This window comes from Manacus candei, unplaced genomic scaffold (assembly GCF_025592945.1).
Source record: "Manacus candei isolate 608988 ecotype Guabito, Panama unplaced genomic scaffold, ASM2559294v1 h1tg000011l, whole genome shotgun sequence".
Lineage (NCBI taxonomy): Eukaryota > Metazoa > Chordata > Aves > Passeriformes > Pipridae > Manacus > Manacus candei.
The window spans coordinates 18,738,916-18,755,317 of record NW_026138059.1 but is presented as its reverse complement, the minus strand read 5'-3'; the positions used below and the strand labels follow the sequence as shown (position 1 = coordinate 18,755,317).

General features: G+C 37.3%; 1 protein-coding gene across 9 annotated transcripts in view; it reads right to left on the bottom strand.

The window, feature by feature from the left end:
* ADGRB3 (adhesion G protein-coupled receptor B3) overlaps nucleotides 1-16,402 on the bottom strand; it is a 459,474-nt gene that overhangs the window by 238,414 nt on the left and 204,658 nt on the right. For all 9 annotated transcript variants that reach the window (XM_051777697.1, XM_051777703.1, XM_051777706.1 and 6 more), the window contains one exon: nucleotides 15,845-15,951. In XM_051777697.1, the coding sequence (XP_051633657.1) occupies nucleotides 15,845-15,951 (107 nt within the window). The remainder of the gene's footprint in view (nucleotides 1-15,844; nucleotides 15,952-16,402) is intronic.

Here is a 16,402-nt window from a genome sequence, read left to right as displayed (position 1 = left end):
TAGCTCTCCCAGCAGATCTGTTCAGGGCTAGTGATCCAAAACAAATATGCTGGTAGAACTATACTCCTGATAAGAAGCTGACTTGTGGAATATGATTAATTCTCAAAGCTGACCTAGCATCCCAGGAAGATGCAGAGTGTATCACAAAGATATGACAAGGCCAGGCAAGGCTAAAAAAAGAGCATATGTGTTAAACAACCTATTTTTAAACATGCATATGAATTTATGTATACAAACACAAGTTCTTTCAAATTGAAAGCTAAATTTTCATGGAAACACAGAACATCCTGAATTGGAAGGGTTTTAAACAAAGGAAAATTACTCTAGACAGACCCCACTCTCAGCAGGAAGGATGAAGAGAAAATGCTATGCAACTGACAACCAAAACGCTGGCACCATCTTTATAAATATATCTTTAATTGCTCGGGGCTTGACCTTACTACTGACATATATAGAGGGGAAAATTACTAATGTAACATACAGTTGGACTAGATGATCATGAAGGTCTCTTCCAACTTTGATGATTCTATGATTCTGTGACAATGTGTTGGTGATGTGGAAGGGAGAGTGTAAAGATAGTTTTGCCACTTCCAGATCTCCACAGACACTTTGTGTGGATATGCGGGCCTTCGTTACAAAAAATGAAATAGAAGGATAGACTAAAGGATAGAATATATAGCAAAAGTAGCACAGTGTTTGAAAGGGTTCAAAATAACTCTCGTGCAAGAAGTTTAAAAAATGCAATTCTCCTCTGACATATAGACTCTAAGCAGTTGGGTTTTTTTCATGCTGTTGGTTCATGTTTTGGTTACATTCTTAAGCAGTCTTCACGTAAACTAGATATATGTAACACAGCTGGGGTTGGGCAAAGTGGCTATTTCAAATTTCATCTATGGCCTTAAGTCGTCTCTAATAGTAGCTGGGGATTGTTTTGAACCACAAAAGCCTTGCTAAAACCCTAGAAATAATTAAGACTTGGGAGAATACCTGCTCGCTGCATCATGGACAGGGAGCAAATCTATTCTATACTGTGAGTCCACCAGCACAAGCATAATGGTATGATTAATATTTAGGAAAAAAATATTCAGTGACAACTGAGACCATTAATTTGTCTATTTGATTTTTTAACAAATATTGCAGCAGAAATACCTCCCTAAGTCTCCAGAATATTGTAATAAATAATCAGGCAAGATTCTTGCTTGCAGACATAATTTTGTGCAGTTTCCATTCCTTTTAGAAGTAGGCTTTGGCAGTAATCATGTAGGAAAATAATAGTGGGGGAAAAGGTGTGATAACTGAAGAAAATTAATTTCAGTAAATTCGGGGATCTCACATTGTACACATAACATTATGAACTACTTTCCTGGGAACAAGTAGAAGCAAAGATGAACTTGATTTGCATTTTTCCTGTGAAATGTTGCCATTTGCCTCATCTGCTCACATGCTGTGTCTCAGTAGCAAGCTAAAAGAACATCAGCCAGCACAGTAACACATAAGAGTACAACTTTTTCTGGAACTCATCCAGCTGTTCATTGACCACAGAACATATTTCCAGATTTTGAGGATGAACAATATTCAGTGCACCTTTAGTCAAGCCCAAGAGACATAGAACACAAAAGACGGTCCATAAAGCTGAACTCCCAAATCTAGCATGTGCCTCAGGATGTACTGTGGGAAAGGCATCACACAACTTGAAGGTAGGGTTTAAGGGAAAACAAAGATGTTTTTTCAATACTAGGAATAACAGCAATATGATCAATCCTCATAAAAAGTCTACTGTGCTCTTATGCTTATATAAACACTGGTAGGAAAAATGTCAAACTATTTAGCAGGTTATTTTGTATTGCATTATTTTCCTTCCTTTTGCTTCATCTGTATGTTCACCTCCAATTTGTTTTTTCATGCTCCTACCACACTTTAAACTCACATTTTAAAGATGGCAGGGGCCAAATTGTTATGGTTTTGGACCATTCATTGCGCACAGAAGTCTTGGTCTCAGCTGCTTTTGGAATGCAAATAATAAATTAAAATTATCCTAGTTTTGACTGGGTTTTATACTTTTGAAAAAGCAAAGCTCTTTTTTCAGTGCAAAATTTTACAGATCTCTAGCAGCAGAAGTGGGAGCTGTAGTGCTTTAGTACCCTTTAGTGCTTTCAGCAGGACATTTTGGTTGCTCTTGGACACAATGATAAAAAAGGTCTAGCAAGTGCCCACATTGCCACAGGACTAAATTATTACACCTACTTCAAAAGTAGCCAGGTGGTTTAAAGTACCTCAGATGTACTAGCTCTTAAAATTACAGCTCAATTTGGTACTTTTTTTAAAAAATATATGTCATACTCAGAAATCTCAATTTCCCAACCCAAGTGTCCTTCCTTCCCTTGGCCACACCACTCATACACAGTTTCAAGAGCACCTTTTTTTTCATCCTCCCAAGCTCCAACCCAAAAGTTCCTTTCCCTGATATTCAGCTACCCCTCCAGGCTCACGCTGCCTTGAGTTAGACTAGCAGCATACTCTTAGTAATAGTGTAACAAAACAGAAAGTTGCAATGTGTTTAAGTAAGGAAAGTGGGTGAAAATTAGAGTTCATTAGGAGAGAGTTTTGACTAAGACCAGCAAGCAATGTACAGGGATTAAGAATTAACAGCCTCTGTTAACGTAAGAATGTAAGAATTAACAGACTCTTCATTATCAGTGATAGGAAGTTAAATAATGTATTTTCTTGTAAAACAGCTTACAGTTCCTAAACACAACTTTAAAATCACAGGTGATTCACTCAGTTGATGCAAACTGGTGCAACATTATTAAAGCCAATGAAAGTGTCCAGATTAATATGAGTTGAATGTAGTGGGTTACTTGCACAGCTATCACAATAATCTTTCTGCATGAAAATACAGAATATTCTCATCAAGAGTTAGTATAATGTCTTTCTCACCATACTGCCTATTTTCTGTGCTATGGTCAGCCTGATATTACACACTGCCCAAGAAAGCTATTTTGGCCACCACTGTGGGTCCTTGTAGTTCTCTGTGAAGGTCATTTTTTAGTGGTCTTACAGGCAGACTCATTAAAAATAAACTTTATGAGCCGAGAGATAGTGAAATGAAGCAGCTGTTAAACTGACACTTCAGTTGTCAGCCCAACCTCTAGCTGCTTGCACTATATGGCTGCATACTTGAAAAATTACTGAATTGTTTAACTGGACTTTGACTCAGGGTCCAACTGCCTTTGTCCCCTGATTTATCAGAAAGTATGATATAATAAAAATACCTCTTTACAAAGTCAGATCTCCTAGGCCCCCAGCACTGGAGGACAAATTTATTACTGCATAATAATCACTGTAAACTTAACAGATAGATGTGGTTTAAAAGGACAGAAAACAATGAACCCTCAAGAAACCTATAAAAGACTGAATAGAATTATTAATTTGAAGAGTGATTATACAATCAATCTTTTTTCATTATTTTTTACGATTCATGGATTCATGGCTAGGTATTACTAATGATGTCATTAATACATTTTATGGTAGAAGGAATATAAGAACCCAAATTAGGAAGCCTTATATAGAATTGAGGAAAGACAGTTTGAAATAAAAATATATCCTGAAATTGCTCCTAATCTGTAAACCACTTTGCTTTGTACCTCCACAACCCAACACTAATATTTTATAAAATATTTTTCATAATGCTCTTAAGATGCAGAAATTGTAAGAACATTCACATCACATCTCTAATGTGGTGTCATTGTGAGATAGAGCTTTCTTTCAGATTTGAGGAAAACTTCTTTACAGGCTGTTTTTTTTCTGATAATCAATACACAGTCCTTTAACTCTTCTAGCACAGAACTTTCATTTACTTTCCCTCAATACAATAAATTATTTACAGTTTATTCATTTATTTCCAGGCTGTTTCAGTGTTCTAGAATATTATTTCATCCATCTTTTAAAGGAAACAGAATAAGGTCTAAAGATAGGGCTATGCATCTTCAGTTATGCATCTGAATATTTATAACCTAACATCATGCAAGAGATTTTTTCCTTTTCCATATTCAGCATTTTATGAAGGGCACTGCTAAAGCAATAAAAAAATAATTTTGCACTTTGTCATCAGTGAAATTATTTAGTGGTCTCAATCTCAATCATGATAACATACACAGTTCCTGCAAAGAGGAAGGCAATCATATATTCCCTTTGTGTATACCAGGAAAGGGAAAAAAAGTAATTGGTATATATTGTGTCAAAGAATATTAAGGGTATAAATTAAGGAAAATTTTTCAACTGTAAAGGTAAGGATGTACCTGAAGAAACTATGTACACTTCCATATTGGAGGCCTTAATAACAACCAAGAAAAAGAAAATGCAGGGAATAACAAGTACAGCTGATTCTGATAGAACCAGAGTTTGGACTGGATGATCTCATGAATTTCCTTTCAGTTCTACAATTCTGTAACAGGTCCCTTTAAATGTTCTGAAACCCAGACTAAAGCCTCCTACAATTCAGCCCAACCAGAAAAGCTGAAGTGTAAGGAGTGCCCTGAAACTGAACTTTTGCCTTCCTGCTTTTATACAGTCACAGTGTGCAATCTGCTGCACCAAGTTTTTGCAGAACTGTGCTTCAAGCTGTCTCAGTGCACTCAGCTGAAATCACTGCAACCTTGTGCTTTAAGAAACTTATTCTAAATTTATATTGATGAAAAGAAAAATGAGCATTACTTCACCATATAGAAACAGTCTTCCCACTGTCATATACTTCCAAATATTCTTAAGCAAAATATTCCTCACAACAGTGATTTGTTTTTAGAGAAAAGGAGGCAGATTAATCACACAGAATCCTGTGCTGTTCTAGACATTAATCTTAGGTAAATTGAATCTCTGCACCGATGTCAGGAAATTGTGCTCTTCTATATGTGATGAGGTGTATAAAAGCATCTTCGAAGAAAACCTCATCTAGTATCTGTGGAGGTCAAAAATGCTTTTGGAAGAAGAATGTGAACAGCTCAGAGGGGTGCTTGGTGCTTTTTGTACCTTTTTTCTCCATTCTCAGAAGAAAACTCCTACTATGTTGCTCAAGAGATTTTTTTGCCAATTTATCCCATTACATAATTCCTTTTTTTAAATCATGATCATTGTCATGAATATTGTCAATTCTAGTCCTTGAACTATAACCACTAAATAGGTAACAGAGAAAGTCATAATAAAATTTCAGTATTTTAATTTGCGGATGGATCCAACAAAACATTTTAATACATATTTTGAATAGATAAGACTGCTCTTCAGTGGAGTAACAAATGACTCGAGGGTTGAGGAATGAATAATCATTAAACAGACCACTTCTTTTTTTTTCCTTATACTTATCATTGTGTTTATTGACCAAGATTTCTATTATTGTTTTATTAAATACTGCTCTTAAATGCTCCAATTATCTGTGATTAAATTCCGCTCACGTTGGCATGCTGTGTGAGAGATCTTGCTGTTGTTATTGTTGTTTCAGTTTTTAACCAGAGGGCATGTCTTCAAGATTTGTGTTATCTATGTATAATGCAACCTGACAAGAGCAAGAGTTGAGAGGAAAAAGAGAATGACGACTCTGAGAAGGTTGTTTTCATTCTATGACAGACATAACATTGCTTGAGGTAAAGTCTCCTGGTTCTCCATACTGACTGAATGGCTGAGGCTAGGGGTCACAAAGGGATGTAACTACAAATGAGTTGTCTTTCTTTTTTTATGCTCCATGGTCATCCTGGTAAGTATGTGTCCCTAAAACATAAAGTCTGATTAAATGCTTCAATTTATGTGCCTATTTGATTTTAACCAATTTCTGTATTTATTTGGTTTTGTTTCTATACAGTCATTCCCATGACATTCACTTCTGTTTGCAGGACAAACCAAAATGGTTTCTTCAAGAAAATTAGCATTATCAGGGAGCCCTAATTTCTGCATGGGAGTACTGCATTAAGTAATAAGCAAGAAAAATCCTTTGTGTCTCACATACTTAACAAACCTGAACTAAAACATGGTGGGGGAATGCAACAAATGAAATAGAGGGCAAAAAAGCAAGGGAATGGCTGTAAGATGCTGTGACCACTTTTTTGCCTCCAGCTGCCAAGCCAAATTCATGCAGTCATTCTGCAGCTAATGCTGCATTCAGTTGGAGTGAAGGTTCCTGCAGTTCTTGTAGACTTTAAGGGAAAATTAGATTAATTCTTTCTGTATTTAGTTCTTAAATGGCCTTCTATTGCTTTACCTCTGGCCAGACCCCAGTGTAGTTCACGTGTGGCTGCAGTGTTGATTGGTTTGGAATATCAATATGATCGGGGAACACTCAGCTGCTCATTGCTGCAGACACAGCAGCAGCCACAAACACAGGAGTACATTTCATTTAACACACACATTCCTCTTTGGTAAATGTGTCTCCTCCAGACATGGAAAAATTAGTATAGGTCCTCAGATGTTAGTGGGGACTTTTCTTTGAATTTAACAAGGGGGAATGGTTGGCTATTAAAAATCTGATATTCAAAAGCAGAAAGGAAGAAAAGGAGCTTTCCAGGTTGAATTGTCTTTCCAAGTTGAATTAAATTGTGATGTGCTTGTGTAGAAAAGCAGGTAGATGTTTTCTCCCATTCTATAGTATCTCTAAGATTAATGTGCATGTATATGTTGGCAAGATCATAGAATCATAGAATTATTTAAGTTGCAAAGGACCTTTAATATCATTGAGTTCAACTGTTAACACAGTATATCCAAGTCCACCACTAAACCAGGTCCACTAGTGCCACATCTATACATCTTTTAAATAACTCCAGAGATGGAGACTCCATCACCTCCCTCAGTAATCTGTTTCAAAGCTTGACAATCCTTTCCAGGAAAAATCTTTTTATAATATTTAAACTAAACCTCCCCGGCGCAATTTGAGGCCATTTCCTCTCATCCTGTTACTAGTTACCTGGGAGAGGAGACTTCCTTTCACGTAGCTGTAGAGAGCAATACGGTTCTCCCTGAGCCTCCTCTTCTCCAGGCTAAACAACCTCAGCTATCTCAGCTGCTCCTCATAAGACTTGTGCTCCAGACCCTTCACCAGCTTCGTTGCCCTTCTCTAGACACGCTCCAGCACCTCAGTGTCTTTCTTGTAGTGAGGGGCCCAGAACTGGACACAGGACTCAAGGTGTGGCCTCACCAGTGCCAAGTACAAGGGACGAACACTGCCCTCCCTCATCCTGCTAGCCACACTATTCCTGATACAGGCCAGGATGCCACTAGCCTTCTTGGCCACCTGGGCTCACTGATGGCTCATGTTCAGCTGACTGTTGATCAGCATCCCAAGGTCCTTTTCCACTGGGCAGGCTTTCCAGCCATTTTACCCCCAGCCTGTAGAGGTGCATGGGGTTGTTGTGACACAAGTGTAGGACCCGGCACCTGGCCTGGTTGAACCTCATACCTGGCCCATTGATCCAGCCTGTCCAGACTCCTTGGTAGAGCCTTCCTGCCCTCCAGTAGGTCAACACACCTGTTCAATTTGGTGTCATAGGCAAACTGACTGAGGGTGCACTTGATCCCCTCATCCAGGTCATAAGTGAAGATATTAACAGGACTTGACCCAATATCCTGGGGAAACCCACTAGTGACCAGCTGCCCACTGGATGTAACTCCACTCACCACCAGTCTCTGGATGCAGCCATCCAAAGTTTTTTACCCAGTGAACAGTGCATCCATTCAAGTAATGGGAAGCCAATTTCTCCAGGAGAATGCCATTGGAGACAGTACCAAAGGCCTTACTGATGTCCAGGTAGACTACATCCCCTAGAGGTTTTAACTTGTTATAAAAGATCAGGTTGGTTAAGCAGGACCTGCCTTACCTAAAACCATTCTGGCTGGGCCTGGTCCCCTAGTTGTCCTGCACATGCCATGTGGTGGCACTTAGGATGATCTACTCCATGACCTTCCCCAACACAGAGATCAAGCTGACTGGCCTGTGGTTCCCTGGATCCTCCTTCCGGCCCTTCATGTAGAAGAGCATCACATTTGCTAACTTTCAGTCAGCTGGGACTTCCCTGGTTAGCCAGGACTGCTGACAAATAATGGGAAGTGTCTCAGGGAGCACTTCCTTTAACTCCATCAGTACCACTGGATGTATCCCATTCAGTTGCATAGACTCATGTGTCTACATAGTCTAGCAGATCACTGACCATTTCCCCTTGGATTATGGGGGCTTCATTCTGCTCCCTGTCCCTGTTTTCCAGACTGGTTACCTGGAGAGCAACTGGTCTTATGAGTAAAGACTGAGGGAAAGAAGGCATTAAGTACATCAGTATTTTTCTCATCCTACATCATTATGTTTCCCCTGCATCCAGGAAAGGATGGAGATTCTCCTTAGCCCTCCTTTTGTTGCTAACGTATTTATAGAAATATTTTTAATTGTTTTTTACAGTAGTAAAAATTATAAGTTAATATATATATATATTAAGTTCTAGTTGGGCTTTGGCCCTTTTGATTTTCTCCCTACATAACATCATGACATTCTCACAGTCCTCCTGTGTTGTCTGCCCCCTTTCCCCAATGTCATAAAGTCATCTTTTTTTCCTGAGTTCCAGCCACAGCTCTGTGTTCAGCCAGGCCAATTTGAGGTGCATGTTGGTGAAATAAAGCACTATAATGTCATGAATGGAGAAGGTACCAGAGTAGCTTTCAACACATTTCACTTTACTGATTTTAAGTTACTAATTTCTGGTGCCTATTGTAACACAGTTAGTTATAAAAAAAAGCATTCACTAGGGATGGAGCAGTTGATTTCTTTATTACATAGTTCATATGAGTGCCTGAAGTATGGGGTTATTTCCTTTCTTTGGCTAAGAGCATATATATTTACAGAGGATGAAGCAGATCTGTTAGAAGACTGTGAAAACCGTACTAACTTTATAACGTTGTGCTAAAAGCACTCAAACCCACAACATTTCATCCCATGCAATAAGTTTGGCAGGCCAGAGCAGGTGAAGCTTTCTCAGAACCAAATGAATGCCTTCACCATTAAGGCAACAGTGATACTGAAGTCATTAGCTTTTTTTTTCCCTGAAGTTTTAATCTTCTGTGTAGAATGGGAAAATGTTAGTGAGGCGGGGGAAAACAGTTGCCTGTTGCACTCTCTTGATCAGTTGCTCTCTGATGAGAGAAAAGTTTGTCATCCTCCAGTCAAGATAATGGAAGTAACAAAATAGAGCTGGCTCCTACATATTCTGGGCTTACAAGGGAAGCAAGGCAAGGCATTTACTGATATAACACCCCTGACTGTCAAAGGCTGCAAAGGTGAAGATGAACAGCTGGTGTATACCAGTGTAAGTACAGACTGAGGCTGAACAAAAATCTTGTTATTGAGGCCCCTGCATTCAAATCTATAAAACTAAGCCTGGTTGCTTTGCTCTGCAGCTATATAAAAAGAAATGAAGCACTAAACTAGCAACAAAAAAAAAAAAGGAGCAGTATATTTTTTAGGAGGAAGCCTTTCATTCCCCAGAGTACAGCAGTCATTTCAGTGAGGAGTACATGGACAGGCTGATATGCTGCCCTTGTAATATAATTTGGAAAAACAAAATCATCTCTAATGAGCTGCAGCTGAGCAAATCATTATTCACCTCAGAGTTCTTTTTATCAAATTATATTTTAGCCAAGCACTTGCAAAATTATGACTAACACTGCTGTGGAAAAAGTGGAAACAAAATTATAGTATGAGCAGAAGCAGCCAAAAAGCATTTTTATGGCTATATTATTAGTTTCATATGTAAAAATTCACCTGCATAAGTTCCCATGCTTAAGTGCTAATATTTTGACATCAGTGTGATAATTCATATGCAGATTTTTCCTTTGTAACTCTCAAGAGTTAAGAGATGTTTTAGTTTTCCCACTTTCTCTTTCCAATAAAAAGCACCCCATTTTGCAGGAATGTGTTATATTGGGTGTTATATCACTCAAAGTGGCACTGTGTTCAGCTCTGGGGCCCTCAACATAAGAAGAACATAGACCTGTTGGAGCAAGTCCAGAGGAGGGCTACAAAGATGATCAGAGGACTGGAGCACCACTCCTATGAGGAATGGCTGTAGGAATTTGGACTGTTCAGCTGGGAAAAAGGCTCCAGGAAGACCTCACAGTAGCCTTTCAGCACCTTTTTACAAGGTCATGCAGTGACAGGACAGGGAGGAATGGCTTCACACTGCAAGAGGGTACATTTAGACTAGATACTAGGGAGAAATTCTTTACTGTGAGTGTGGTGAGGCAGTGGAAGTTGTGAATGCTCCATCCCTGGAAGTTCAAGGTTGGACAGGGCTTTGAGCAACCTGATCTTGTGGAAGGTGTCCCTGGACATGGCAGTGAGGGGATGGAACAAGATGAGTTTTAGGGTCTGATCCAACTGAAACCATTCTATGATTCGATTCTAAGAAGTTACTACCTCAATTTTATCATGGCAATTTAATGTAGAATTTCATCATCCAGGTTAGAAAGCTGTGCTACATAGCTTTATATAATGGGCTGTATTAGTAGAGATTTTCTGATAATGTTGGAGATGACCTTCAGAAACAAAGTTTCTAGATGACAGGCTTTAGCTTGAGTCATTATTTATGAGCACAGTACAAATCTCTTCCAAACTAGAGTGTCCAAAAGACATATAGAGGAAATTTCACTTCAGGCAAAAGGGCTATTCCAGTGTGTGATAAGACAGTTATATATTACTAATTTTTTTTAAGAAGATCCCTCAGAATTTATTTTTTTTTTAATTCAATAAATCCTATTACTTAGTATGAATGCATAACAGAAGAGAAAATAGAAATAGCCTTATATATTCAAGCATTTTCTCCATTTTCACAAAACCAGTTTCTAATACTCCATGGTGAGATCTTATTCATTAATAGTATTAATTTAAAATGGTAATAAAGGCTTCCATAATCAATTCCTAAAGAGCTCATAAGCTATGAAAACTCATAGTTCTTCTATAATTAACTATTTTAATCCCATTTTTATTTCTGCATTTAATCCCATTCAAGTCTTTTGTTTCCTGGTTTTTAGATTTTGGGCAGTTGAAGAGGGCATGAGTGGATTCTTGTGGCAGTTTGGTTTTTCACTTTGTTTTGTTTGTTTTGCTGTTTTTTCTAATTTAGGTGCCTATTACCTGTAGAATGGATTAAGAATAGATGAAGAAGACTTTAACTATGCCTCTTGGAAGCAGGATAATGTAGGATATTCCCAATGCTGGGATCTTGCTTCCTAGTCTTATTTCTTGTAGTATACCAAATTCAATAGGCTTCAAAAGAGTATGGAAGTGATATTAACTCTTATTTGAGGTACCATCTGAAATAGGCCTGTGGGCTCCTAATCGCTCATTCTATTCTTGGTCAAGCAGTCACTCATATCCAATCACAGCATGAGATTTCTTTGTCTCAGGAAAGACTTTGCCCTGTTTATCCAAATAAAGTAAAAAAACCCAAACAACACTTCAGATGACACTACTCCAAAATAACCAAGTACTAGCTAAAGCAAACAATTCTACATCAAATAATTAGGCAGACCATTTTCTGCTTCCAGATCAAAAGAAGATAATTAGTAATGAGTAGCATACTTCATAATATTATACAGACTATGTTTGGGTCATTAGATCATCATCTAATCTGCCTTTTTACATATAACAGTCCATTAAGCTAGCAACAGACACACTTTAAAGAGATTAAAATGTGTTAGTTAGACTTAAGGAGTTCAGTTTTCAGAAAATGAAACTATATGCCAACGGTAGAGAATAGGCTTTAGAAACTTCTGCTACAGCAGTACCTTATTTGGCAAAACGGTCTGAAAACCCAAACCATGTCTATCCAACAGAGGGGAGAAAATCCTCCAAATTCTGAAAATTTAATCTGGAATTAGAGAAAGTAAGGAAATTCCTCCCCATTAACTAAAATCTGGTGATCAGTATGTGACCAAGAACTATCCAGAAGGAACTAGATTTTATTAAAATGTATGACTTGACTTCATCTCTATCCACAAGAAAAAAGACACTTTGAAGAATTTGTTTGTTGTTATCTCCTCTTTCTCAAGGAGACATTTAACAAATTGCACATCGCTGGGCAAAATATTCCTTCTTAGCTGCAAGGATGACTGTTAGTCCTGAAACACCATGCTTGACTAAAAACATTTTCTTAATGCAAAGCTGCAGGTACTGCAAGCATATTACGACAGTGCAAGAAAACTAGAACAAAATCTGATATATAGTCTGTGATGTTTCTTTTTCTGTTTATTAAGTTATTGCTTGATCCTCTAGGTTATGATTCCAGAAGGCAAAGTATACCTATTTATCACTTTGCATTTTCTACTTATAGTGCTCTAGGAAGAATGACTCTAATTAGGTTTTTTAAGTATTATTATTAGAGCTAAGCAAATAATTTCCCAAAGGTTTATTTCATGGATTTGGGCATTTTTGTCCCTTAATATGTTCAATGAATAAATTTTCATATTAGTCAACCAGCTGTATAAGCTGATCAAACAGTATTTGCTGAATTCATTTGATGACTGATTTATATCAAATGTTGGAATAATTATTCATGACTAATTGGTTCCATTTTTCAAAGAGATCTAATTGTTATCCTGAGTTTTAAAAGGAACTTGTATTCCATAGTGCACAAGGTAAAATAAACTAATGGAAGTGCAGGCTGTACATTTGTGGCATAGCTGAAGTGCATCATTCTATTAACTGCTTTTACTCGAGCTCCTATACATGAATTGTGTAGGGCACTGTGCCCTTGAAAGACATAAACTAACTGCAGATAGTCACAAGTCAAACCATTCCCCTTACTATTTCATCATGTTCAAGTGCATAAGTCTCTTCAGAAAGCCCTGTAGTTATTATATTTTTACCATGCCAGGGATTTTCTGTGCTGTCCTATGGAGAGGCAGGAACATTAAGATGGAAAAGTGGCTAGACACTAACTCAGAAGACTGGAGATAAATTTCCTGCTTAATTGGTCTCACTCAGTTCCCCATCAACAAAAAATAGAGATGTGGTGCACTAGATGGGTTTCTGCTACTTTAATACTGCTTATTAAGGGTGGAGCTTTGTCCCATGTCACTTCCAGGTGAGTAATAGAAAAAATTGTAAAAATAAAAGAAGCTTTGTGCATGAGGCAGTGAACCTACTGTAGTTACATACAGTAAGGAAACAGTTTTCAGGGGTCAATCACCTGTAGTTATGTGGCAAAATTCTACACTATACATAAGAAAGAATTCTGGTTCCCTCAAGTTAAACTCTTTATCCCTCCTCTGTCCCAGAAAACTATTCTTTTATTGCCTGCTGACAATGGTCTCTCTGCTATGCTATCCTCTAAAGGATGGTAGGCATTGTTTGGGAGAGTCCTCACTGTTATGGTCTTAAATGATGTCAGGGAGCATGCTAACAGATACACAGTTAAACAGTGTAGATGACTACAAGGACAGTTTTTAAGCTTGGGCAGTCGCCTTGTTTAGTTTTATTTACTAGTGTAACTAAGCTTCCAGTCCAGCACCTGCGTAGCCAGGTTAGCAGGGTCTGTGGCCAAAGCAGTATTTTCTGGCTCCTATCATATGAAACACTTTTCTTTATAGAGTATTTTCTTAGGCACAGCATACATGATTTCTGGGCTGGTTCTGGATCATATCTGGCTTGTTTGGAGGGCAAAGAGACAGGTACCTGTCGGTATTCTATGCTTTAATGTATTAAATATTTTAAGTATGCATATCAACTACTTTAAATCAACTTCAGAAACATCGTTTTTTTTGAAGACCTACTTTTCTTTTATATATTCCAGATAATAAATGAAAGGAATTCAGCTCAGACTCAGATTTTATGGGAACACTCACAGAACTGAGTGACAACCCCCCACTCCTGGTCTGAGTTAGTAAAATAATCTTATTGGTAAATTAAGCACACTGAGGCATCTCATAATTGCTTTCATAAGAACACATATTTATTATAGCAACACCGTCTGTCAGCAGCTTCCTTATAAAGCCCTATTTTCAGGGATTTATGGAACTAACATATGTATCGTGGGGGGACAAGCCTACATTTGCAGGGCGATGACCTTATAGGTCGTTACCTCTATTTTCTCTGATTCTTTAAATATGCTATGTTGTTCACTTTGAGAAGCAGTAAGATGTAAGATAGGCCAGTTTTCTTTGTGAACAGCTCTCAAGTGTAAAAGGAATCCACTTTTTTCCTTTAATTTGTATACATATAAGCTGGACTGAAATTTTGTGTAGCATTAAGATATGTTTATGTGCTTGTGCAATTTTAAAGAAGCTTTACCGATTTTTAAATGTTCTTTGGCAAAAAGAATATTTCATAGTGTGGTCTATTAATATTTAATATTTTGAAAAAGGAAATATAGAAGAAAATATAAATCTGATCTGGGTTAGAAATGCCTTCTTTTGTTCAACAATGACCCCTAGGCAGACTTGCAGCTTTTGAAAAACTGAGTGCCTCACCAAAAGTTAGCCAGTTAAGTCAAACCACTGAATAGCATGAAACAGCATTTCCCACTCCTTGAGTTGCAAACTAGCTTAGACATAAGCTGTTTCAAAAGAAATAAAATACCAAAAATAGTAAATGCAAAACAGTTACAGCCAACTCAATGTGTTTTTTGAGCACGAACATTAAGAGGAAAGACAAACATGCAGAAAGCTATATAAAATAGAAAAGTTTCTATGTAGTAGGGAAAATTCCTTTGACAATCTATTCTGTCTTGTTTTAAAAATTATTCTTGCTTTGGCCTTCCCTGAAACTGAATCCTAGGCCCAAAATAAGTTGGATCTAATGAAACAGAAATGCAGCTCAAAGGTATTCATCAAAATCTTCTCTAAGTAGCAATCCAGATTTGAGGGATGACAGCCAGGTTACTGCTTTTTAAGCCCCCAAAGATTTTTAAACATGTTACAGAAATGTTGCACTTAGTTGAGAGGTTGGAAGTTATGAAGCACAGCGCTGAATTAGTGTCCCTCTGCTGAATGATAAATGGAGCAGCGGCCTTTGGAAAAGGAGTCAGAGTAATAAGAGTGTCAGTAAAATATATCATGCAGCCAAAAACCATTGTCCAGGAGAACCTTCAAAGGCACGCCTCCCACTATAGTATTAACCTGGCTGAATGCTTCGGCTATGGAATCACAGTGTAATCAATATACCTAGCATATACCATGGTGGTATATTTCTAATTCACAATGTATTACATCCGTGCATGTAAACGTATTTAGGCAGTAGATAAATGTATGATGCATATGCTTGCAAAGAAACTTTTCTTTAGGCATACTGTAAAACATCACATAATAATTCTTCATCTACAGTTACTTTATTTTTTCCAAGACACTGCAATTGCTTTACCCTATAATCATTTCCTATTGTTACGTTCAAAGGCAAAGTTCTAAATTCAATAGCAAAAAGAAATATCGTTCCTGGCTTTCTAGTCTGCAATTAAAGAATTCATGGTATTATAAAATCCTCAGCAAGTCACTCTTCTAGAAAATCTTATTTATTCGTATCTCATTTTCTAATAAACCAAAATATGTCTTACCTCTGAAAAAATTACCCCTATAAAAATTTCACACAGTGGATATGAAAGAAGGGAATCTGATTCATTTTTCCACTTCTACAGTAAGACAAAGGTTACTTCACAAATGCCAGTAATATACAAGATCCAAATAATATTCATTAATATAAATTATTATTTCTCAAGTCTATTTTCTTCTTGGCATTTCTTATCAGAAATCCAAGAGTAAAGTAGGTTTTTTTGCATACCAATAATTAGTAATGAATAAACAGAGCAAGTACTAAAGCTGGCTTTGCACCTACTGAATGCTGCAAGTGTCTGTACTCATTTGATATGCATCTAGCAAAGCTTGGATGTTCCCAAAAGGCCACTCCATGAACACTGAGAGAGCAGCGTCTGCTAGTGGTGCCTGTAAGACACAAAGAAGACAGAAAATATTTATGTAAGTCAGAGCAATTGGCAAGAATGAACCTTATTTAAACTATATTTCATGCTATTTTAAAAGCACACACAGAAACAATTTCATGTAATGATGATCAGTATATAGAGATTAGTGTAAGATTTCAAAATACATTTCAATGTATACTTGATCACTTTTTATCATTGTTTCCTTAAAAATGTTTATGTTTTGCTTCATTTTCATCACTTTGCCTGGTAGGTCCAGTCAAGCTGATTTTTCCTCAGCTTTTTGCCTCTGAATATAATGCACATATGTATGTTTATACATATATATATCTCCCATGCATATATGCAAGCTATGAGACAATATATGTACATGCGCATATATGCATGCATATGCATGAGTAAATATGTGGAGTTTATATAGATATATTCACATATATGCATTTTTACATGAGTCC